The sequence below is a fragment of the Mustela nivalis genome, assembly GCF_964662115.1.
Source record: "Mustela nivalis genome assembly, chromosome: 7".
In the NCBI taxonomy this organism is placed as follows: Eukaryota; Metazoa; Chordata; class Mammalia; order Carnivora; family Mustelidae; genus Mustela; species Mustela nivalis.
This window is the reverse complement of record NC_139026.1, coordinates 35,259,790-35,283,600: the sequence shown is the minus strand read 5'-3', so window position 1 is coordinate 35,283,600 and position 23,811 is coordinate 35,259,790. Positions and strand designations below refer to the sequence as shown.

The 23,811-nt window shown below is 38.7% G+C and overlaps 1 protein-coding gene across 5 annotated transcripts in view; it reads left to right on the top strand.

Annotated features, from left to right (window-relative positions):
- Positions 1-1,300: 1,300 nt before the first annotated feature.
- LOC309868706 (uncharacterized protein) overlaps positions 1,301-23,811 on the top strand; it is a 207,670-nt gene continuing 185,159 nt past the window's right edge. For all 5 annotated transcript variants that reach the window (XR_014313802.1, XR_014313803.1, XR_014313804.1 and 2 more), the window contains exons 1-2: positions 1,301-1,427; positions 6,133-6,225. Coding sequence is in view for 1 of the 5 variants with exons in the window: in XM_082738818.1 (XP_082594944.1) it covers positions 6,150-6,225 (76 nt within the window). In the remaining 4 variants the exon portion in view is untranslated. The remainder of the gene's footprint in view (positions 1,428-6,132; positions 6,226-23,811) is intronic.

Sequence of the window (23,811 nt, the reverse complement as noted above, 5' to 3'; positions counted from 1 at the left end):
CATTTTCTGGCATTGTTTATATATATGTGCAAGTCCACACATGTTTTCCATGGAACCAGTTGCCTTGGATCAGTATTACTGAAGGAAAATAATAATGGTAATTATAATAATATAAGGAGGAATAATATAAGGAGGCAGAAGAGAAAGGAGGTGGAGGAGGAATAGTAGCTGTTGTTGTATGGCTTTGCCTGCCCTGGAATGTTGCCTGTGTCTATTCTTCAACCCAGGGAATCTATTTTTATAGCACAGGGTGACATTATTAAGTACTGAGAGGGACTCCTCATAAAAAAAAAAAAAAAAGTATTCATGTGTAGCCCCAAATTCACAGAAAATAAAATCCCTTAGTTCTTTTTCCTCCAAATGCCAACAAAGCTAATATGGTAGTGGCACTAAGGCATCTGAGAGAGAACTAATTTATATTTTACATTTTCAAAGACATAGTTCTAATTATGTGGCTGCCCCACTGACAGAATATGAAAGCCAGGTAAAATACTGACCTCCCTCTCCTTCCTTAGGCACACACCCACTAGTGCGAAAGATACTCAGTCTTTGCAGTAGTCTCACTTATGAAACTCCTTAACTGCACTTTATGGTCTATGGAGCAAAGAGGTCTGGAAATTGATTAAAAGCACTAATTACTGTAATTGTATTTAGAGATGTGATTGGCAGGGCCAATCCCAGTGAAAATGGAAATAGTTTCTCCTGCTCTAGGAACATGCTCACATATTAATTTGCTAGAATTAAAAATTTTAAGATTACATAATGCCCATAATATTCAGATTAGGAGTCCTAGGGAGTTTAATAAACACAGAGCTCCTAAATGTTTTTCCTTCCTTTTATATCATTAACTGTACCCAGTGGAGTCAAAGTAAAGGTTGAACAAGGCTTTGTTCCTCTTTCTGGGATTGGCATCCTTACTGCTGCATGGCAGTGATTCATTTCAGATAATATTGAGCTTTATGAGACCCAAAGATCTATGAGAATCTGCCTATTATCCATCCATCCATCCATCCATCCATCCATCCATCCATCCAAAACACTCATTCAGCAAATACTTCTTAAATCACTACCATGTTCCAGGCATATAGTAAACAAGAAAGATACAGTTTCTTCCCTCATACAGCCTCTACTCAAAAGAGATTACTGAAAAGAGTGATTAGATACTTTTGACAGTCACCCTTAGGTTCAACCGCAAGGCAAAAATTTCACCGACGTGCCCTCCACACCCCCCCCCCCACCCGTCGCCTCCCGATGACGTTGTAACTGGGGCAAACGGAATCTAACGGTCTTTCTAACGCTCCAGCAGCAGCTCTGAGGCAGAGGCCCCAGGCCCCAGAGACCACGCCGCTGGGGTGGCGTCCATCTCTGTGGTGACCAGGGAGGGTTCATGCCGTCGCTGAGATGACAGGCAGGAGCGTCAAGAAGGGGTAAGTGCTCAGCGGAAAAAGCTGGGGGCGAGCCGCGGCCATAAGAATGACGGGTAGTGGGGCGCCCGGGTGGCTCAGTTGGTTAAGCAACCGCCTTTGGCTGGGGTCACGGTCCCGGAGTCCCCGGGATCGAGTCCCGCATCGGGCTCCCAGCTCCATGGGGAGTCTGCTTCTCCCTCTGACCTTCCAGCCTCTCATGCTCTCTCTCACTGTCTCTCTCTCTCAAATAAATAAATAAAAATCTTAAAAAAAAAAAAAAAAAAAAAAGAATGACGGGTAGTTCTGCTGAAAGACGTCGTCTTGCTCACAGGGCAAATGTTAAACTGAATCGAATTGTGCTTGTTTCAAGAGCAGAGGGTAGGGACTGTTACTTTGACGTTCGGTAAAGCTATAGAGAAAGAAAGTGAACACCCACCAGCGGGAGAGAAGGGAAAAGGAGAAATACCCATCTTAGATCTCCCTTTCTGTTCTCGAAGCAGCCTGCATCTGGGGTTTCCCTTCTCCCCGGGGGCCCGCGAGCTGGTCTTCCTTGCCGGGTCTGAAGACGCGCTCCTTCTCCCTCCCGCTCTGTTGCTGCAGATGCCGCTTGGTCAGAAAGCAATACATTTGCAAGTAAACAGGAATTTACAATCTACTTCAATGTTTATATACCAAAAATTGTCTTTCTGCTTTCGTTTTCCCCATGGTTGGTCTCTGCTGAACTGGCTCTATTTTGAGGCACTATTTGCTCTGTCTTGAAGAAGAACCAGGTTCATCGTTGAGTGGATCTTCTGGAAATGAATGCATTCAATGAATTATTTATCAAAACTCTTGGGGATATAACGGCTGCCTTGACAATAACATAGCTTTTGAGTGAATTATGAGGTCTAGGATGCTGGCCCCAAGGAATTTCTAAGGAGGGCAGGAAAGTATTATGTTGTATAACAGCACTAGGGTAAGAGCAAGAAAAGGGAGAGAGATGGTAGTTTTAAAGAGCCGCCTCTTTAGGCTGCATATGTTTTCATGATCGATTCCTGGTTTATATTCAGAAAGGGCATTCTGGCAGTGAAATAATTAACAGAGTAACTAAAACAACTAACCAAAATGTGGGAATTCAGTCAATTCAATGACTTAGGATCAATTAGACAAAATAACTCATTTTATCCAAATCAAATTTTGGGGTGGGGGAGAGGTATTTCCAGATGTCCTTATTCAGCTCTGCACATATACATAGAATAAATAAATATATTTTTTTTAAGAAGTAGAACATTTGGGATGCTTGGGTGGCTCAGTGGGTTAAGCATTTGCCTTTGCCTCAGGTCATGATCACAGGGTCCAGGGATTTAGCTCTGCATTGGGCTCTGCTCAGCAGGGAGTTTGCTTCTCCTTCTCCCTCTCCCTCTGTACTACACCCCCCCCCCCCAAATAAATAAATAAAATCTTAAAAAAAAAAAAAAAGAAGTGGAACATTTGCAGCTGCTGCTAAGGTATAGACAAAGTTGAAGACAGATGTTTTTACGGAAGACCATAGATTGTCGGCAAAGTTTGACCTCTCTCTGCCCTAGATTTGCCCTTATTTGAAGATTTAATACAACCTGCATATCTGCATTTTAAATGCAACTTATAGTATATGCCAAAAAGTAAGAGCATATACGTATGATTTCCAGCTCTGCCACCTCACATGGAATCATGACAATCTTCGACTCATCAAGTCTTTATTTTGTGATCTAGTGACAAAATTCTCAAGTGTTTGCATGTTAGGGTAGTGACATGAGTATTAATTCTTTCTTCTTATGACTCTACCTACCCACTCTGATTAATTGATAGCTTTCCGCAAGGACTTGTAGAGTTCCTGACCAAGACATGATATTCTACCATTCTGATCACTTCCCTGAGTGTCCCAGTGATGTCTCCTGTCTTTCAAAGTTTAGTGTTCGATCCCAGATCTTGTTAGTCCTACTTGTTGCTTAGAACATTGTGTGTGCAGTCCCTGTTCCATCCTACAGCAACTATGACACCAGAGGTGGAAAGTTGACTTAATATCATCTCAGATCACATGACCATCAGTCACAAGGCCTTGCTGATCTATGTTCTCAGTATTTTACAGATCTATGGCAATGTGACTCTTATTTTTACTATTATGTTTAAAACTTCTGTGCCTTTTGCCCTCGATCTCCCACGGTCTACTGGGGGTTGGGAACTGGACTGTACAATCCGGAACCCACTACTTAGCATGACTCACAAATGTTTCTCTGACCCTTTCATTCTCTGGTGACTAGTCATTGTGCACCTATGCACTAGGCATTGTGCTAGGTGCTGGAAATAGAGTTTTGGACAAGACAGACCTCATTTTTGCCCTAAGGGGCTAAGAGAATGATAGATATGAATAAGCAAACCAATTGATAAATTATTGTTTAAAGATAGATGTTGAAGAAATAATCACAAATATAAGCATTGTTTCAAAACAGGAAGTAAAGGGGTGCCTGCGTGGCTCAGTGAGTTAAGCCTCTGCCTTTGGCTTAGGTCATGATCCCAGGATCCTGGGATTGAGCCCCGCATTAAGCTCTCTGCTCAGCATGGAGCCTGCCCCCCCCCCCCCCGCTGCCTGCTTCTCTGCTTACTTGTGATCTCTGTCAAATAAATAAATAAAATCTAAAAAAAAAAAAAACAAAAAAAAAAACAGGAAGTAAAGAGTGCCATGAGAAGGGATAATGAGGGAAAATTAATCTCAGAAGGTCAGGGAAGGATTCCTGAGGAAGTAACATCTATCCTAAGAACTGAGCGATGAGAAGGAATAAGTAAGTGGCTCTGTAAGAAATTAGATAAAAGCAATGATGCCACAAGTAGAGGGAATGTATGTGAAGACCATACATTCCTAGAGAGTGAACCAAGAGCAGTATATTTTCTTCAGTGAGACTGGTAAGGTCAATTAAAACCATATCAGGGTGGGGTGGGGAGGAGGCCTTGTGAGTCACAGTAAAAGATTTGGACACAACCATTGAAAGCCTTATTAAAAATACTTTGAATTATGAAATATTCTAAAAGTATAAAATAATATAAAAAACAATGCATTAGATGACTCTGTAGTCTTCACAGAGCTTATTATTTTGCTGGTACTTCACTTTTTTTTCAGAAATAAAAGTTTTCATTTCAGCTGAAATTTCAAATCCATACCCCTTCTTCTCTCTCCTTTTCTTTCGAGATAACCACAACCCTAAAGTTAGAGTATATCATTCCTGTGCAATGATGAGATCACTAGTGAGGCTCAAAATACATAATCCCTATGACCCTGCAATTTGTCTTCTTGCTATCTGTTTTAGAGAAACCCTCACACATATACATGAGAGACATTTTCAAGAAACTTAATCACAGCTTTGTTGACCACAATTAGCAAAAAAAAAAAAAAAAAAAAAAAAAAAAGTGGTACTAGCATAACAGCCCACAGTAGAGGGATGGAAAAAGAAACCCTGGTTTAGTTGCACAATGGAACCCTATTCATCATTTGAAAAAAATGCCTTAGCGTTTATGAATTGTTGAGGATAACATTAAAAAATGAGATGCATGGGTAAAAAGGCAAGTTCCAGAAGAATATATAGTGTATATTTCATATATGAAAAACTTAAAAACATAAATAAAATAGTATTTTTGTTATTTATGGAAGCAGATATATGTAGTAAAAATACAAAAAATTGATGACTTCTAAGCAGGGAGATACAGAGTAGAAACTGCATTTTAAAAGCTCAGGCTGGCTATAGTTTTGAGAATGCAATCACAAAGGTAGACCCTTTAGGAAACTATTACAGTAGAGTAATTGGACAATGATTGTAACTCTGATTAGGGAAAAGAGTAGACCAATTCTAGAGCTCTTTAAAAGGTAGAATTTTTAGGATATGGTGTTAGGTTATGAGGGTGTGTGGGAAGAAACCAAATAACTTTCAAGTTCCTGACTTGAATAATTTGGTCACCTGTGCGTCTGTTTACTGACATGGAAGACAAGGATTACAGTGACAACTTTGAGAATTGGCAGAGGTCATAACCAGTTTTGAAAAATTAATTTGGGTTGCTTTCCTCAAGCAGAGATGTCAGAGATTTATGGGAAATGGGTCTAACAGTCAACAGAGAATTCAGAAATGAAGATAGTTTGTGAGTCATCAGCATATAATGTGGAAGATAATTTATTTTTATTAGATAAATATACAGGATGCAAAGAAAATATGGGCTAGGACTGAGCTCTGTGGGACGCTATGATGTCATGCTTGTAATGGAAGCTGAGAAGGAAAGGTGGTAGAAATAGAAAGAAAGAGGTGGAATATGGAGTCAGGAAGGACAAAGAAAGAAATTATTTCCAGAAGAAGGTTGCGACTCTCAGTTTTCAACGCTGATGATGCTTCAAGCAAGAGAAAGAATGAAAAGTATCTGTTGTATTTTGCTATGTACAAGTCATTGGTAATGTGAAAGCATTTTCAGTGCTAGTTATACTTCAGGTACAGACATATATACATATATGTGTACATATGTGAATATTTTCAGAAGAATGGTTGAGCTAAAAGTAATGTAGGGTAGGTTGACAATTAAATGGAGGAGTGGCAATGGAGACAAACAAGATGTACAGACATTTTGGGTAGTTTGGGAAAGAAAGGACAAAAATAGGTAGGTATTGGAAGCCAAGGAAGAGGTAGGATTAAAGGAATAAGTGCTTTGTTTTTCATGTATTTGTTTCTTTAAGGTGAGGCAAATTTGAACATGTTTAACTGCTGCTGGGAAGGATTCAGTAAAGAGGGAGACGCTGAAGATGTGAGACAAAGAAGAGAGCCAGTGGGTGAGTCTTCCCCAAAACTTGGAAGTGAAATCCAAATCATTCAGCAATGGTTTGTTGTTGAATTAGTTGATAGATGAATTGGAAGAAGGATATCATTTTTCCTAAAACAGCAATAAAGGGAAGAGGGATGTCTGTGGATGCCAATAGGCTTACTGATTTGGGTACTGATTTAAGGGTTTTCTTATTTGATTGCTTCTAATATCTCTCTGAGGTGGGAGGTAAAAACATCTGAGGAGAGAAAGGGAGAGGGGAGGGTTTAGAGATTTTAGAAGAGCAGAGTTTGCAACACTTGTTGGGGAAGATGGGAATGAATGCTTGTTAGGGAAACAACATAGAAATTCTGTCACTGTTTAGTTCCAAGCTGAGGTTGAAGATTTTGGATTTATGGTGGTGCTAATCTCCTTGGACTGCACTGTGTATCTACACTCTATTCCCTTTGGATTAACTCTTTCACAAGAGTCCCTTCCTTCCCTCCTACAGACAGACTACCCTTCCAGATGTGCCACACATGGCTGAATTTACAGTCAATAGAAACCATTGATCAGCTTCTGGGAATCCACATTATTTTCTTAAGCTATGTCCACCATAGTTGAAAAACCCTATATGATGGCGATATTCTAAAGCTTGACTATTTCTAAGTGTTTTGTAGGCATTCATGAACTTCCAAATTTGTTGTTTGCAAGCACTGAAGGAACACTTGGGTGTTTCAAAGCTCTCTTTAAATCACAACGAGTCTTTCAGTCTATAAAAGACTAAAGGGTGCCATTTTTTATGAACAACTACATAGTCTGTGACACAGGTTTATTCAACTCTGTGCTAGAAATAAAGAGATCTGCAATGTGCCTCTAGAGCGTGGCCATATTTATGTTGTACACATTTTTATTGCTGTTGTCATTCAGGCATATTTTTAATATGGGAAAAGGTAATAGGTGTTCAGAAGTCTGAGAACACTGAGGAATATTCTAGTATGGTTACTGTGGTCTGATTGACTCAGCAGCATATTGACACACATTTGGTTTTCCATATATTCAAAAGAACCAATGTTTTCTTTTTAAAAGTGACTTCATCTTCCATCATAAATGTCTCTAAGGTCTGGTGAGAGAATTCCTTGGAAACCAAGGAACATTTAGTCATTTAGTGTGTATGGGGGTGTTTTTCTCTTTAATTTATGGAGTCCTTTGAGTGAGTAAATTAAAAAGGAGTGTGTTAGTATTCCACATTTGAGAATTTGTTTTATAAGCAACTTTATAATTTATGGTGTTTGTGATCTTCTGTGAAAAATTGTTAGTTATATCTATGCCATGCAAACTAGTTGAACCATTTTTGCTGGGTTTTGATCAGAAGGATATTGAATGATCTCTAGTTGTGGAGTAAGAAAACTTGGGTCTAGTTTCAACTTTGATACAACTGTAACCTTGAGTAACTCTTTGTCTGAGCCTCAGTTTCCTACCCTATGAAAAGAGGAGTTTTATTAGGTGACTTTTAAGAGATTTTCCAGATCTGAATGTGAATTTTAGGAGTTGGTACAGCTGTTTGGCAGCATTAAAAAAGAGCTTAATATTATTAAGGTTATTAATTCTTACATGGCACAATTAAAAATGTGCATGCTCAATCCTGGGGTTTAAGGTCTTAGTATTCATTCATTTACTCATACTTTTATTAAAAGTGAATATCAGAAATTTGGGGAGCAATGATGGACAAGAAATGTGTCAGTCCTCAGGCCCTTCTCATTGTAGCTGGGAAGAAAGATATGTCAACTAATTATTAGAATAAATACAAGTCATTTTTCAATAGTATCTATTCTCAACTTTCTCCTCTTAGTATATCCAACTTCCTCTGTGGAATCATTTGGTTATCTTACAGCACTTCAAACTCACACAACTGACTGTACTCTGCTCTGAAAACCTACTCTTCCTATTTTTTTTTTTTAAATAACACCAGAATTCACCAACTTGCCCAAGTAGACGTCTAAGGAGTATTGCCTGATTTCTCCCTCCTCTTCATTATTTGCATTGAATCCACCAGCAATTACATTCAGAGCTTTCAGTTCCCAAGGCTACCACCCTAGTCCACCATCACACCTTTCCTAGACCCCTGGAAGAACCTCCTTAGTGCTTGCCCTACTTCTGTTTTTGTCCATTCCAACCTATTCCCAAATTGGAACCAAGAGCCATGTGTGAACAATATAAATTCAATCATGGTACCTCCATTCTTTGAGCCTCTGTTGATTTCCTAATGTATCTCACATGAAAGCCCAGTGATGACTAGCATGATCTGCCCCTTCCTGTATCTCCAGTATCATCATGGCACCTTCTCTCTTGACCATAAAGCTTCAGCCTGGTTTCAATTTTGGTATCTTCTTCTCCAAGATGACTTAATTTACTTTCTAGATTGTACTTTCTCACCTCTTTTGTATTTTACTACCACCTGCTCTTTTTCCTTCACAGTACTTACCATAATAACTTCTCACTTGAACCTATTTTTATTCCCTTATTTATTGTTTGACTCACTCACTAAAATGGCATCTCTATCAAGGACAAGAAATGGTTAATTTCATTTACTAAACATCTTCATGGTCCTTATTGTATAACTCGTTAAATATTACTTGAAAAAAATCAGCCCCGTTATTATGACTTTTTTCTATTTTTCAACATGGAAGTATTGAGGAAATGAAAACAACAAGCTTATCATTTCTTATGAATAATGTATCTAGGGCCAAGATGACAGGGAAGTAGGAGACTGTGTTTCAACTAGTCCCCTAAAGTGAGCTAAATATCTACCAGAACACTTTGAACACCCATGAAATCAGCCTGAGATGATGTAGGATTATACACTTATGGATCTCTATGGGGGCAGAAGACACCAGTGGAGAGGTAAAGTGGGGTGGGAAAGCTGTGGCTGATATTGGAAGATAAATAGAAGGGGGAGGGAGCCACCAGAAGTGACCCTTTGGAAAGTAATACCCCAATATGAAAGTGCCCTGTGGTTGGGGACCAGCATTAACTTAGAGTCTGGTTAAAAGCACTCAAAAAGAGCAAAAGATCTTAAGGGGCAACTGGTGGAATCAGGTGGTCACAGGCACGGTCCTAAGCCCATGCACCCAGGATGGCCACTGCCAGCAAACACCCATGCCAGAGTGTGGCTGAACCTCCAATTCCTGGTCTCTGGGCTCGAGGTATTCTGTGCTTGCACCAGCACTGGGTTAAGTGCATTCCTGGCCGCACATGAGGGAGCCTGGTGTGGGCGCCAGCCTGCACTCTCTAGAACCACAGCCACTTGTGCTCCACGTGCACTGCATGACCAGGGTCTGACCGCAATCCCCACTGGCGCCTGAGAGAGAGCTCAGTGTGGGCGCTAGCCAGCAGTCTCTAGGACCAGCCTGCCTCTGAAGGAACTCAGTGTGATCTCCAGTCCAGAATCCCTTGGCCATGGCAGCCTTCTGTGACCTGTGTAGCCATGAGGTCTGGACCCCAGACAGCAGACCCGGCAAAGGCAGCCACTGAAGTGGGCTCCCTGGATCAATATCACTCATGATTTTAGTGGCAAAGGGGTGCAGAGACAAGCAGGTGCTTTGGGCGACCCCTGAGACCGTGGCTGGGGGCATGCACTGCCTGTGGTAGGTTGCACAGCTCAGTGGAGTTTGCAGAGGGAGAGTCTGTGTGTTCTGGACCACCCAAAGGGGAGCAGACTGAGGCTTCTCTCTGAAATGGAGGTCTGGGTGCAGTTTGCTTTCCACTAACCCCCTCCCCCCCAAAGAACAAAAAACTCCAGAGAACAAAGGCCTGAAAAACTGGTTTCTACAGAGCCCAGCCCCTTGATAGGGGGCAGAAGGACTCAACCCAAGCAAGACTGACTGAAAAACAACACAACAGGCTCCTCAACGTGAGGCAGGAATCTGTCAGATTCCTAGAGGAGAACGTAGGCAGTAACCTCTTCAACATTGGCCACAGCAACTTCTTTCGAGACATGTCTCCAAAGGCAAAGGAAACAAAAGCGAAAATGAACTTTTGGGACTTCATTAAGATCAAAAGCTTCTGCATAGTCAACAAAACAAAGAGGCAACCCATGGAATGGGAGAAGATATTCACAAATGACACTACAGACACAGGGCTGATATCCAAGATCTGTAAAGAACTCTCAAACTCAACACTCAGAAAACAGATAATCATGTCAAAAAAATGGGCAGAAGACATGAGCACACACTTCTCCAAAGAAGACATACAAATGGCTAACAGACACATGAAAAAATGTTTTTCATCATTAGCCATCAGGGAGATTCAAACCAAAACCACATTGAGATACCACCTTACACCAGTTAGAATGGCCAAAATCAACAAGACAGAAAAACAGCAAGTGTTGGGACGCCTGGATGGCTCAGTTGGTTAAGCAGCTGCCTTCGGCTCAGGTCATGATCCCATCGTCCTGGGGTCGAGTCCCACATCAGGCTCCTTGCTTGGCGGGGAGCCTGCTTCTCCCTCTGCTTCTGCCTGCCATTCTGTCTGCCTGTGCTCACTCTCTCTCCCTCTCTCTCTCTGACAAATAAATAAAATCTTAAAAAAAAAAAAAAACAGCAAGTGTTGGAGAGGATGTGGAGAAAGAGGAACGCTCTTTTTCATTGTTGGTGGGAATGCAAGTTGGTGCAGCCACTTTGAAAACCAGTGTTGAGATTCCTTCAGAAATTAAAAATAGAGTTTCCCTATGACCCTGCAATTGCACTACTGGGTATTTACCCCAAAGATACAGATGTAATGAAAAGAAGGACCATCTGTACCCCAATGTTCATAGCAGCAATGGCCACAGTCGCCAAACTGTGGGAAGAACTAAGATGCCCTCCGATGGACGAATGGATAAAGAAGATGTGGTCCATATATACTATGGAATATTATGCCTCCATCAGAAAGGATGAATACCCAACTTTTGTTTCTACAGGAATGGGACTGGAGGAGATTATGTTGAGTGAAATAAGTCAAGCAGAGAGAGTCAATTATCATATGGTTTCACTTACTTGTGGAACATAAGGAATTACACAGAGGACATTGGGAGATGGAGAGGAGAAGTGATTTGGGGGAAATCAGAGGAGGAGACCAACCATGAGAAACTATGGACTCTGAGAAACAAACAGAGGGTTTTGGAGGGTAGAGGAGTGAGGGGTTGGGTGAGCCTGGTGGTGAGAATTAAGGAGGGCATGTATTGCACGGAGCATGGGTGTGGTGCATAAACAATGAATCTTGGCACACTGAAAAAAAAGAAAATAGCAAAAAAAAAAAAAATTACGTGTCTAAGGCCGTTACTAATTATGCAAAGATTGGCATGATTAAAATAACAATTTGTAATTTGTTTATTATCACATTCTTCATTCTTTAAAACCATGCATCTATGAAGAGCCATAAAAAGAGAAATTCTTAATTAGACCAAGTCCAATTCTATTTTAGTAGTTGTTCATATAACAAGTTGTGGAGGAGTCTTAATTAGTGATGTATTTAATGACTGTCTAGCAATTTTTCACACCCTTTAACTTTTACTTTTGTATTCTTTATTTTTATTGTTGTATTCTTAAAAAAATAAACTGTATTCCTTTGAGATTAATTTTTCACTCAGAAAAGCCCAAGTACTAATATGCTGGTAAATTGCCATCAGTTTTAGTGCGAAGTAATTTACTTATTTTTGGTCTTTCCTATTACATTGTAATCTTATTTATTTCTACATAAGATCTAGCATCACATCGGGATGGTTCATCTTATATTTATAAATAATTATTAAAGAGAAGGAAAGATATATAAATAATATTTGTTCACTTATAGAGTCATTTGGAATTAATGGAAGCCTGTGGATAATACAAATTAAATGCCTTAAGAAATGTGGCTCTGGACAGCTCACATTTTGTAATAATCAAGTATAGCATACTTTCAATATTAGATAGACAGTGGACTACTTAGACTCTGTTAATATAGAGCTGTCTGTCTCTTGTGTTTTTCTCATTTCCTGGAATATTCAGAGCTCTCTTATGAAGACACAACACATCTCTAGCACTCTTAGTATGTAAGAGTCGATCACATAATGAGTGCCAAATACGATTTTGTTGACATTAAGTGAAATAGTTCTTCAAGTTATTTTTCAGCCTTGCAATGCTTATACTCTGTGCAATAGGAATTATAAAACTTCTGAATTCTTTCTCTTTTTATATTACAAAAATAGGATAATCACTAGCATCTTTAGTAATTTATAGTTCGGGTTACTTGGTGTGGGGTGCACATGTTATGAGGTCAAAAGCATTGAAGTGTATACAGAGAAAAACAAACTTCTGTCTCACTGCTCTTCCCCAGCAGCTTTGTACCTCTCTCTGGGGATTTCTGTTCTCATCCACTTGTTCATACCTTCAGAGGTATTCTACCGAATCCAGGTGAATGTGCATATTCTTTGCATTTCTACAAGTTAGAGATTTTGCTTTCATCATTTTTGAATATATCTTACATCTATAATAATATATCGAGAGTTCCTCATTCTTTTTATGACTGCATAATGTGTCTTATTGAAGGGGCTGAAATACTGTATTAACAATACATTGTATGTTAACATAATACTAACATAATCCTATGTTAATAGATATTTCAATGGCTTTCAATATTTTATCATATAACTGTTTTCATCCATTTGGGTGGCTATACCAAAATATCACAGACCAGGTGGCTTATAAACTACAGAAATTTATTTCTCACAGCTTTGGAGGCTGGAAGTCAAAGTCTCAAATAAATAAATCTTTAATAAAAAAAAAAAAAAAAGAAGAGATTATTGACTTCTATCCTAGGCACCCTAGGATGCCAGCATGCCCTCTTCTGGTTTGTAGAATTTTTCTTGTGTTGTCGCAAAGAGAAAGGGACAAAGGAGCTATCTGGAGTCTCTTTTATTTTATTTTATTTTTATTTTTTAAAGATTTTATTTATTTATTTGACAGAGAGAAATCACAAGTAGATGGAAAGGCAGGCAGAGAGAGAGGGGGAAGCAGGCTCCCCGCTGAGCAGAGAGCCCGATGCGGGACTCGATCCCAGGACCCCGAGATCAAGACCTGAGCCGAAGGCAGCGGCTTAACCCACTGAGCCACCCAGGCGCCCCTGGAGTCTCTTTTATAAGAGGTTTCTTTTATTAGTAGGGGCACAATGAGACTGTAACATTGCTGTACTGGACATTCAGGTATGTTTATGTGTGTGTATAATTTCACATATGCACATATACCCATACACAGAATATTTAGAAATGGATTGCTATGTCAAAAGCTATTTGCACTGGGGCACCTGAGTAGCTCAGTGGGTTAAAGTCTCTGCCTTCAGCTCAGGTCATGATCCCAGAGTCCTGGGATCCAGCCCCACATCGGGCTCTCTGCTCAGCGAGGAGCCTGCTTCCCTTCCTCTCTCTGCCTGTCTCTCTGCCTACTTGTGATCTCTGTCAAATAAATAAATAAAACCTTAAAAAAAAAAAAGGAAGCTATGCACACTTGAAGTTGAACAGAGAATGCCACAGAGATTTAATTCCACCAGTTTACACTTAGATTAGCAGTATATAAGGATTTTTTTTCTACCTCATCAAGAAATTGTGATAAAAAATTTGATATTTGTTAATTTAATGATACTATTATAATTTTTTAGACATTGATCTAGGACCTCTAGCCTATGCAGTAAGATATGAATCAGAAACAAGAGGAAATAATTTCTTTTCAACTTCCCATATACTCTATCATACTGCCTGAGACATTGTTTGCTTAAAAATCTATACTTTCTTCCCCCAGTGGTAAGAAAGATGTTGTGCAAATCTATCATAAGTTTTTACCTAGTCTTCTTGTGCCTACTGGCATGTTTGTTAGTGTATGAGCCAAATCTGTGGCCCGGGAGCAAAGAAAGTTTAACTGATCTATAGAGGATATAGAGGATTTTAATGTATTTTTTCCTGACCTCTTTAGAATGAAATTCATATCAATGAAAAGAATGCAGCTTATGTTGGTCATTATTACCAGTTCAATATGAAAATTCATATCTCGAATGGTACCAATCTCTTAAAAGTTGCAGTTCATTTCAAATGTTATTTTTCTCGGGGTGCCTGGGTGGCTCAGTGGGTTAAGGCCTCTGCCTTCGGCTCAGGTTGTGATCTCAGGGTCCTGGGATGGAGTCCCGCATCGGGCTCTCTGCTCAGGGGGAACCTGCTTCCCCCTCTCTGCCCGCCTCTCTGCGTACTTGTGATCTCTGTCTGTCAAATGAATAAATAAATCTAAAAAATATATATATTATTTTTCTCTTATTTAATTTGCTATCACTCCATAATGTATCACTGATAGAAAAGTTCAGTGACAGGTTTCCATCTTAAACAGCCATTTAAAATCTCAACCATTTGAAGAAGTTCATTATCTACACACATATTCTGCATTGAACTAGTTTATAAGTGTCATAAAAATCTTAGAAAATATTTTACTTTCTATTAGCACAGGGCTATTGAAATCTTAAAAGACTAAATAATGCATGCTTAAGCTATCCCTTTTTTTTTTTATAATTAGTGAGTTGTATACTTCATTTTTTAATTTTTATTTTCTTAAGGTGGGGATGGAGCACAGAGCCTGATGCATGAGAGCCAAAATAAGGGTCTGACTGAGCCACCCAGGTTCTCCAATCTATTCCTTTTCGAAACATACTCTTTTGGATTAACATGACCCATGTCAGGCAAGCTCTAAGAGTCCTTTACAATGGTACTTTATCAGATCTATACCACAAATACTTGCTTATTTGTATAGTCATACTCATATTCATACATTCAATCACTTAATAACAACTAATCAGGTTATTTCACCGAGCTGAGTCCTGATGGATTTTTTTTTTTTTAAGATTTTATTTATTTGAGAGAAAGGGAGAGGGAGAGCGAGAGAGAGAGGAGAGAGTGAGAGAACATGAGCAGTGGAAGGCGGGGAGAGGGAGGGAGAAGCAGACTCTCCACTATGCAGGGAGCCCATGTAGGGCTTAGTCACAAGATCCCGGGTTCATATTCTTAGCTGAAGGCAGACACTTAGCCGACTGAACTATCCAGGTGCCACAGTGTCCTATGTGACTTAAGAGATTATTAACAGGCACCTGATTGGTGCAGTCAGTTAAGAACTTGACTCTTGGTTTTAGCTCAGATCATGATCTCAGTGTTGTGAGATCAAGCCCTGTGTCCAGCTCTGTGGTCAGTGTGAAGTCCGCTTGGGATTCCCTCTCCCTCTGCCCCTCCTGCTCTCTCTTTCAAATAAATCTTTAATAAAAAAATAAGAGTTTACTCAATATATATTGCTTGTCTTTGGAGAGCTCACATTTTCAAATGTTGGAAGGTCATAGAGACCATGTCAATACTTTTACTGGGAATTTTGTTTGTACCTCTGAGTTTTCTTTTAAAAAACTGAGATTAGGTGGATAGACAAATAGATCTGTATCTTGTGTATCTATCGATATGTGTGTAAAAAGAGAAATAGCAAAGTAATGAAAAAAGATACTGAAGAGCAGAGAAGACATAAAAAAATAGGGGAAATTCCCATCCATTATACTTCCAGGGAAAGGCAACCACTGTTAATAATTTGGCATACTCTATATCCTTCTAATCTTTTTTCTAGGTATATTTTATTTTGTAAAGATCAAACTATAGGGCGCCTGGGTGGCTCAGTGGGTTAAAGCCTCTGCTTTCGGCTCGGGTTATGATTCCAGGGTCCTGGGATTGAGTCCCGCATCTGGCTCTCTGCTCAGCAGGGAGCCTGCTTCCCCCCTCTCTGTCTGCCTCTCTGCCTACTTGTGATCTCTGTCAAATAAATAAATAAAATTCTTAAAAAAAGATCAAACTATAATATTAAGTTTTGTTATTTTCACTCAATGTGTAATAATTATAGTGCTTCTTGAAAACTACAAAATATTCTATTTATAGTTTTATCATAATTTACTTACTATTCCTCTAATTTTAAATACCTGGATTATTTCAACTCTGTGTTAATATATAACACACTGTGAACAGTATTTTGTGGTATGTATCTGTATCTGCATTTTTTTTCTATTGGGTAAAATTATTGGACCTCATGATAGAGATATTTTTATGCATTAAAGATGTGTTTATTTTGGGGCGCCTGGGTGGCTCAGTGGGTTAAGCCACTGCCTTCGGCTCAGGTCATGATCTCAGGGTCCTGGGATCGAGTCCCGCATCGGGCTCTCTTGCTCAGCAGGGAGCCTGCTTCCTCCTCTCTCTCTCTCTGCCTGCCTCTCTGCCTACTTGTGATCTCTCTCTGTCAAATAAAAAAATAATCTTAAAAAAAGATGTGTTCATTTTGTGTTAGAAAATGTAATAACTTTTAATAGTAACTAAATTTACTATGAGTACTTCAGGTATATTTTCTCATGACTCCTTTTTAGTAGGTATTACTATTATCAATCATTTAAAACTCAAGGTACTTGAAAGCTCAAATAACATGGCCAATTTTATAAACTTTTTTTGTGCTGGAATCAAGTTTCAAGGCTAGATTTTTCTGACCATAAGGATATATTTAAACAACAGAGATTTATTTTCTCACAGATCTAGATGTAGGAAGTCCAAGATCAATGTGTTGGCTTTTTCTGAGACCTCTCTCCTTGGCTTGCTGTGGTTGTCTTTTCATTGTGTCCTCACAGTGTACGTGTCTGTATTCTAATCTCCTCTTCTTACAAGGACACCAATTATATTGAATTAGGCACTATTTAGCCTTAATTACCTTTTTAAAGACTTTATTATTATCTGTAGATGATATGATGATACAGCTAGAACTATACTCCATCCTGAATTAGCTGAAAATCTCTTCAAATTTCGAGGTTCTTTATAATATCTCATTTACATTTATTTTTCCATTTCTCTTTCTATATTCATAATCTTTTATCACATAGAAATATTTAGCCTGACGAGCAATTCAACTTGGACTAGGATGTTTTATATAACATAGTTTCCGAAATATAGGTATTTAACCATTAATGGATCCTGAGATCAGTGTGATGGGTAAGATTAGAGTTTTGCATGAAATAGAATAGATCAGAGGATAAATAAACTTTGTTTCATAAAAGATTTTCTTCAATCATGTATATGTGTAGTAAGTTGCAATAAAATATTTTTAATTTTAGGTAAGTAACATAATTTTTTTTTCTATCATAGCTTCTTTAGTGAAAAAACTTCTTAAACTTCCTGGGGAGGGGTACTATTTATTCTGACAAATGGTCCAACCACTCTGCACTTTATTACTGAAACTTCCAAGAATGTTATCATATAGCACAAACTGACCTTGGGACTCAAGCAAATCCATTGGTATTAAAATTGCAATGGGACTGAGTGTAAAATTGCCCACATTAGCTCTTAGGTTCACCTGTATCTTCAACAGGGATCAGATGGTATTTCTCAGAGTTACTTTCTATGAAGTCTGGGAGAATTTCCATCTCCTGAATGATGAGCAATACCAGGTTACTTCTTAAACTTTTTCCCAACAGTCTTGTAGTCTGGTTTTAGGTGAAGAGTGTCTGGGTGATTATGGTGACCTTGTTGAATCATATTTCATCGCATTTAATGCAGATTGGAGGCTCCACGCTGGCTCTTGGCTTGGGTTGGAAACTGATTCCCCATCCTGGGGGCCTCAGTGGTCAAGAAGCCAACCCTGAGTCACCTAAGCAGTCTTACATCAGCCTACTGTTCTGGTGTTTTGTGTGATTTTCTTATGCCTTCAGTGCATACATTTTCTCCTTTTTTCCTTCTTTCTGATTTGACTTCACTAATCTGTTATAGCTATGTAGGCTCTGGGGAATCCTAAGCTTTTACAGTTACTCATGCCAATGTGCTCATACTTCATTTATTCTGACTTGTTCCAGTCATTTCCATTCCTTCAAATGTACCCCACATAACCTTCCAAATCTTGCTATAAAAATCTGATTCTGTATAAATGTTTAGAGCAAATCTTTCTCTAGTATTTATACATGCTTATAAATATAAAAGACCACACATGTCTCCATCTTCAAGCTCTTTTAAATGAAGTGGAATATTCTTCTATAGACATAGAGCTTTCAGGCATTGAGTTCCTAAATAATTATAGTATTCTGATCCTATAAATTCTTCATCATCCCTTTTACCCTTCTACTTGTTAGGTTTAATATACCAATACAATCCTCAGATTTATGTTCTAATCATGATTTAGAAAGTAACATTCATGTATGTATCTATTTTCAGGTTTTAGTGTTTTAGGTGTGTAACATGCTAAATATAAATGTTATATTTATATTTAAATATAATACCAAATAAACTTAAATATAACACCAAAATAAATATTTTCCAGTGCCCCAAATTTTATAGGCAATCTGGGCCAGATCATAACACCTCCAGAGATTTCAATGATAAAGATAGCTAAATTATTCTGCAACATAAAAGAAGAGACACCTTAGGGGAAGTTTTTTTTTTTTTTTTTTTTGGTTATGTTCAGTTAGCCACCCTATAGTACATCATTAGTTTTGAGGTAGTGTTCAGTGATTCAGTAGTTGCATATAACACTTAGTGCTCATCACAACTCATGCCCTCCTTAATACCCATCACCTGGCTACCTCATTCCCCCAACCTCCTCCCCTCTGAGAACCTCAGTTTGTTTCCCAGAGTCCATAGTCTCACATGGTTTGTCTCACTCTCTGATTCCACCCCCCCGCTTCAGTTTTCTCTCCCTTCCCCTATGGTCTACCATGCTATTCTTTATATTCTACATCTGAGTGAAACCATATGATAATTGTCTTTCTCTGCTTGACTTATTTCACTTAGCATAATCCCCTCCAGTTCCATCAATGCCCATGTGAGTGGCAGATATTCATCATTTCTAATGATTAGTAATATTGCATTGTATATATACCACATCATCTTTACCCATTCGTCTGTTGAAGGACATCTTGGCTCCTTCCACAGTTTGGCTATTGTGGTCATTGCTGCTATGAACATTGGGGTCCATGTGCCCCTTCTTTTTACTACATATGTATCTTCGGGGGTAAATGCCTAGAAGTACAATTGCTGTGTCGTTGGGTAACTCTATTTTTGAAGTGAAAAGGAGGCTGGTAGATCAGTATTTTCAAAACTTCCTTGATAAGATACATTATGGCCTACATATATTTCTCTTTCCAAGCGATCATTTTTTGAGCAGGTAAATAGAGGAAGGCTCTGAACAAGGTCACACATTTATGCTTTGTACCTGGTGGTGTATGGAAACCTGCACTGGTTGACTCAGGAGAGCCAGTTGTGAGCAACTATTCCCAGAATGGCTCTTAATGACATCATGCTAGTGAAAATATCAATGCTGAAACTGGCCATAGTGGGAGTATTTATACCAAAGAAATTGGCCAATATCTGTTTTTGTTTGTTTGTTTTGAAAATCTTTATATTTACCAGCACACATTTGCTTATACCTGATTTTTAAAAAATCTTCCTTTTCCGAAAAAACATAATTTTTTAAAGATTTATTTGAGACAGAGAGAGTACACTTGTCCTCTAGTAGGGAGAGGGGCTCAGGGAGAGAATCTTTAAGCAGACTCCCTGCTGAGTGCAAAGTCTGAAGCAGGGCTCAATCTCAGGACCCTGAGATCATGATCTGAGCAGAAACCAAGAGTCAGACATTCAACTGACTGAGGCATCCCTACTAAATACCATACGCTATTAAGACACAACATGTCTGGAGAGACGGGTAAAAATGCATTTTTTTTTTGGTCTAGAATTTCACATTTATTCTCTTGGATGATTTCATTAGAGTAATATTTTACAGCACTGTATGCTTCTCCATTTTCAAAAGAAATGGCCAGTGTTGAACACCATCTTAACCCTGTCACCTCTGAAAACTGAAAAAGTGACTGAGGGAGGTTTCTGCAATCTTATTCTAAATTTGATGTGGTCTGTCATCACATCTGTTGTCAGGTCAATGTCCACCATCTCACCCCTCACAGCCTTTAGAAGGATGTAATTTTGACTCAGTTCCTAAATTGAGAATTCAACTTGCAACTCCAGTTGCAGCTGGAACTTCATTTAGAGCACATACTCTAAACAGAAACCCTCAAGGGTTAATCTGTATTAAACTTGGACCCACTTGGAAACCTCTGCCCTTGCTTTGGGTTGCACTGAGACCAATATGCACATTCAAGGAAACAAAAGAGAACACTAAGGTAAAGTAATGCATTACACATATAATGCCTACTGAACTTGAGAGCACAGACGCTAATGTAGACCTTTGACAAAAGTTTGAGATTAGAGAGCGTTTGGGTGGCTTAGTAGGTTAACTGTCCAGCTCTTGATTTCAACTCAGGTCATGATCTCAGGGTCTGGGATTAAACTCCACTTGGGCTCTGCCCTTGGGGCAGAGTCTATTTGAGATTCTCTCCCTTCCCCTTCCTTCTCTCTCTCCCCGCTGCATGTTCGCTCGCTTGCTCTCTCTCTGCCCCCCCCCCCCCAATAAAGACAAAGAAATTCAAGATTGTATCAGTGATTCTCAAGTGAGTATGATTTTGCCCTCCAGGAGATATTTGGCAATGTATGGAGACAGTTTGGTAGTCATAATTAGCGGGGGAATGCTATTGACTCTAGTGGCTAACACTTGCTGCTAAACTCATAAAACGCACTGGAATGTCCCACAGTGAAGATCTATCTAGTCCCCATTGTCAGGACACTAAGCTTGAGAAACTCTAGATTGGATGGAAATAGGGCTTACAAGACCTCTCACCTTGTCAAACTTTCTCAAAATACATCTTAATTGTCTCTACTCTCTGTCCTTGGCAGCTGTCACATCTGTTTCCACAACTCCAATCTTCAGGCTACTCCACCCTTCCTCTCAGAGGCCACACTTCCTTTTCTCATTTGAAACAATTTAGCAATGGCTTATTTCTCCTCTTGACTCTCAACACTCCTGCATTCTCCAAAATTATCTTGCCACTCTACTCAGCAGGGCAAATGAGTTTCCTTGAGATCTGTTTTCCTTAGGGAGTTTTGGAAAAGGGGTAAGGAGCATTGTAAATAATAAAGGTGGTTTTCTTCTCTTTTACATGGGAGAGTTAAGTTAATCTCACAATGCATGAATAATATCTTTCTTAATTTTATATTCATTTTTTTCTATTCAAGTTTGTCATGCTTTCTACTTTGTTCTTTATTTGGGTAATTAAAAGGTAATAACTCAGCAGGTGGATTTTCCCCAGCTGTCAGAATTCCTGCTGAAATATGATTTAGAACACCTTGACTCAAAAGGGACCTGACAACTAAAGTGGTTTTTTTAAAGAATTGCACAGTGAATATGCTTCTTTGGAAAGTTTATTTTCTATCTGTTACTGTACTTTGAAGTAGAATTACTGATTGTTATTCAACTATATTTCATTACAGTTAATTGGCTTCCAACATTTGAAAATGATTTACTCCCACCACTTCAGAAGCTGCTAATAGCAGCCCCTAAATCACAATCTTGACAGAACAGCTTCATGTTCTTTCTTGATTACATTGTCTTTGCAATTTCAAATTTAACAAGGTGATTACATTCTTGAATCTTTGTGCTTTGTGAAAAAAAATTTTATTTTTAGGAGGAGTGATGTGGTGATGTTCAAATAATCCTGGTTTTAAATTAGAATCTTGAATCTTTCTCCTTCCTAAAAGATATTCCCAAATTTTACCATTCAAAGAGCAACAGACACAACTGGTCTCTGGGAAAATGCAAGCAGACTTTTACAAGAGCATGTGTACTTGAGTGGGTATAGAAAAACTTCAAAGATAAATTTGATTCTTCCTTGACAATGTCATCTACAACTCATGGAGGTCAAGTGCAGAGCTACATACATGAAAATCACTGGAACCTCTGGCATCTTCAAGAGAAAAGTAAGCAGATAATGGGGAATGGAGTAGTTACTATCCTTCCCTAATAATAACTAAACAGTTGGGTAAACCATGCTTCTGCTACTGGGTAACCCACAGGCAAATTACTTTACTTTTTGAAACTTTTATAAAATGGGAACAATGGTGTCTACAAGGAACGTCTCATAGTGCTGTGTGCGTGATTCAGTGAGTTCATTATCTTAGTAAATATTTATTGAAAACCATGCATATAGCAGACACTATAGTAGATAAAACAGATGTAGAGGTGAACAAAGTAGTTTGGGTCTTTGCTCTTTCTAGCTTTAACTATCTAGTACTCTGCCATTCAAAGAGCAATGCATATTGGTAACTTCGGCACCCTCTGGGAGCTTGTTAAAAATCCAGCGTCTCAGGCCTTCCTCAGATGTCCTGAATCAGAATCCATGTTTTAACAAGATCCCCAGGTGATTCTTACGTACATTAAAGTTGGATAAGCACTGGTCTGGCAGGTACTATGAAAACTAATTTTGAATTTAGGAAAGTGCTATGCAAATATATTTAAAAGGCCAGTTACTCAAAAAATAAGAAGAAGAATGTATAAATTGTATTTAAAGTTAAAAGAAACATATGCATATGTGCATACTTAAATCAGATATTTCTTTTAAAATTATAGGGAAAAGATAAGTTGTAATTATTATTTATATTACTATTAGACATTCATTTTAACACTAAAAGAGTTAAGAACAATGTCAGGAAAATATATGAGATTTCTGGAGGAAACTATCCACCGAAGCTCATATAAAAGAAGACAAGAGAGATAAAGTTACCTGGATCAAAATCAGTTTAGGTCATTCTTGGAAAATACTATCTCATAGCACTTGGTCTTTTTGGAATTACAAATGAAAAACATGAAAGGAAAAACCTCTTTCCTTGTGGGGAAGAAAGTACAGTTAAGGCGGAGAATAAGAAACAAAGAGATGAGAAAGGAAATAAGAGAGATCACTTGAGACAAGAAAAGGGTCTGAAAAGGAAAGAATAATTTAGAGTATGTACTATGTCTCTGGTGGGTGCTCCAGACATCAAAAAGAAGAGTATAATATATTTCAGGGCTTGATATTCCTGAACAGTCATAACAGCCACAAACTACTGCCAGTAATTTAGCAGAGACACTATGTCAAGGACAAAATCCACACACACAACCTCATACTCAACCAAATTGCATGCAATTGCCTATGGCAAGTCCTTGTTGGAATCCTCTTATTGTGGCAAACATACTTGGTATTCTAAATATGTCATGAAGGGGGAAAGAAGAAAAATATTCTGAGTCCAGGGCACAGATTTTCTGCAGGAATACACAAGAAAAAAATTGAACAGCTCTACAAGAAACTGTGGTTCATATGCAGACAGTTGTAAATTTTAGAGACACTATACACATAAAATACACACTCTCGAGTACTTTTTCCTAAAAGGTAAATAAATAAGTGGACAAAGGTGACATTTGTCATGACAGAGCAGTCAGCTTCAGTTTTAGTACTGAGATGATTCCAGAATTAACCCTCCTATTATTGATTTTAAACTTGCTAGAAGAACACAAGTCCTGGAACACAGCCAAAGTATTGTGCCAACAATACAGGATTAAACACACTAAATTCTGCTACTTGAGTAGTACACTATTAATCAAAGGGCTGCTTACTAACAGAACTGAATCCCGTTCACCTATCCTTGGGTGAT